The sequence below is a fragment of the Odontomachus brunneus genome, unplaced genomic scaffold, assembly GCF_010583005.1.
Source record: "Odontomachus brunneus isolate Ranch 3 - 2012 unplaced genomic scaffold, Obru_v1 Obru_scaffold_131, whole genome shotgun sequence".
NCBI classification, from domain to species: domain Eukaryota; kingdom Metazoa; phylum Arthropoda; class Insecta; order Hymenoptera; family Formicidae; genus Odontomachus; species Odontomachus brunneus.
This window is the reverse complement of record NW_022639581.1, coordinates 541,001-542,795: the sequence shown is the minus strand read 5'-3', so window position 1 is coordinate 542,795 and position 1,795 is coordinate 541,001. Positions and strand designations below refer to the sequence as shown.

The 1,795-nt window shown below is 41.1% G+C and overlaps 1 protein-coding gene across 1 annotated transcript in view; it reads left to right on the top strand.

The window, feature by feature from the left end:
• The window catches only part of LOC116850019 (dynein heavy chain 2, axonemal-like), a 71,502-nt gene extending 69,958 nt beyond the window's left edge, over positions 1-1,544 (top strand). The window contains 2 exon segments of the mRNA XM_032827781.1: positions 1,083-1,233; positions 1,363-1,544. Of these exon segments, the coding sequence (XP_032683672.1) occupies positions 1,083-1,233; positions 1,363-1,514 (303 nt within the window). The 3' untranslated portion in view covers positions 1,515-1,544.
• Positions 1,545-1,795: the final 251 nt, after the last annotated feature.

The window sequence follows — 1,795 nt, the reverse complement described above, 5'->3', positions numbered from 1 at the left end:
TAAGTTGGCAGCATTGTGACAGACATCTGTGACAAATTTCATGTCAAAACATTTATTACTTTTTGTTTTACGCTTGGTTTTGTACAACGCTAAAAGTGCATTCGGCGATTTTTACAATGTCTAATTATATTGAGCAAAGAAGTTGCATTAAATTTTGTTTGCGGAATGAAATTTCGGGTGCAGAAACGTTCAGGATGTTGCAGAAAGCCTTCGGGGACCATGCTTTGTCGGAAAGGAATGTTTACAAGTGGTATAAACAGTTCAAAGAAGGTCGTGAAAGTGTTGAAGACGAAGAGCGTTCCGGACGACCATCAACCTCTACCGATGAACAACACGTCAAGAAAATCGACCAAACCGGCCAAACCGTCAACAAAGATTATTATTTGAGTGTTATGCGTCGTTTGCGTGAAGCTATTCGCAAGAAGAGGCCAGAATTGTGGGCAGACAATTCTTGGTTTTTGCATCACGATAATGCACCTTCTCACACTGCACTCGTTCTTCGTGACTTTTTCGCGAAAAATGCGATCCATATCGTTCCACAACCACCATATTCGCCTGATTTAGCACCGTGTGACTTCTGGCTATTCCCGAAACTCAAAAGACCACTGCGGGGAAATCGTTTTGAGACGATAGAAGAGATACAACGTGAATCGCTACGCGCTCTGAAAGCCATCCCGGAAGGCGACTTTAATTCTTGTTTCGAGGACTGGAAAATACGTTGGCATAAGTGTATTGTGTCGAGAGGGGATTACTTTGAAGGCGACGAAATAGATTTGGAAGAATAAATAAATATTTTTGGAAATAAATAAAAACTGGCCTTACTTTTTGGACACAGTAGTATTTAAGCGACTTCCGCTTTGGCAGAGCTGTGAGACGCGTCGATCAATCGTGTAGGGGAAATTTTCTTGCTGGGAACTGTGCTCTCGTGATAGATCTGCGCTTCTTTAATTAGTTCGTTGTCTCGACACAAACGAGAAATAAGGAAAAAAATTGCTGATAATGACACCTCATTAATATCCTTAATAATCACGAAGTGGGGCGACATCGGTGCGCCCGAGCAATTACAAATTGCTTTGTTCCAGGACGGCGTATATATACGCTCCATTTTTCTGGAGGGCGCTTGCTGGGATAAAGAGAACAGCGTGCTCATCGAGCCCGCACCCATGCAACTTATCTGCAACATGCCGGTGATCCATTTCCGGCCGGTCGAGCAAGTCAAAAAGAAAGTCAAAGGTATAGATAACTCCGTACATGCCAAAGCTACTGTATTCGAATGTTCCCTGTGAAGAGATGCATTTAAAATCGCTGTATTGGAAGAATTGGGGTTTGAATATATAATGAACGTTCGCTTAACTTTCGCAGATATTTACAGTTGTCCTTGTTATTACTACTCTCGAAGAAGCGATCACTTGAAATCTACATTCGTAGTCGCTGTGGATCTCAAAGCAGGACCGCAAGGTTCGGACTTTTGGGTGAAGCGAGCTACCGCGCTTCTGCTGAGTCTGGCCGTGTAAACTTTTATACGTCAATTCGTGATTAGTAAGTTCCAGTTTATCTTTAACAATAACATAAATCCGTAATATTGAGGACATTCTGTTTAGTTTATTCTTCCATTTACGCAATTTTTATTCACGTTGCAAAAATAATTAATTAATATATGTGATGTCGACAATAGTATTTATAAAATCCATCATACGTGTAATTAAAAAACAAAAGCGAATTCTCTGGCATTCATATATATGCTCTCTCTCTCTCTCTCTCTCTCTCTCTCTCTCTCTCTCTCTCTCTCTCTCTC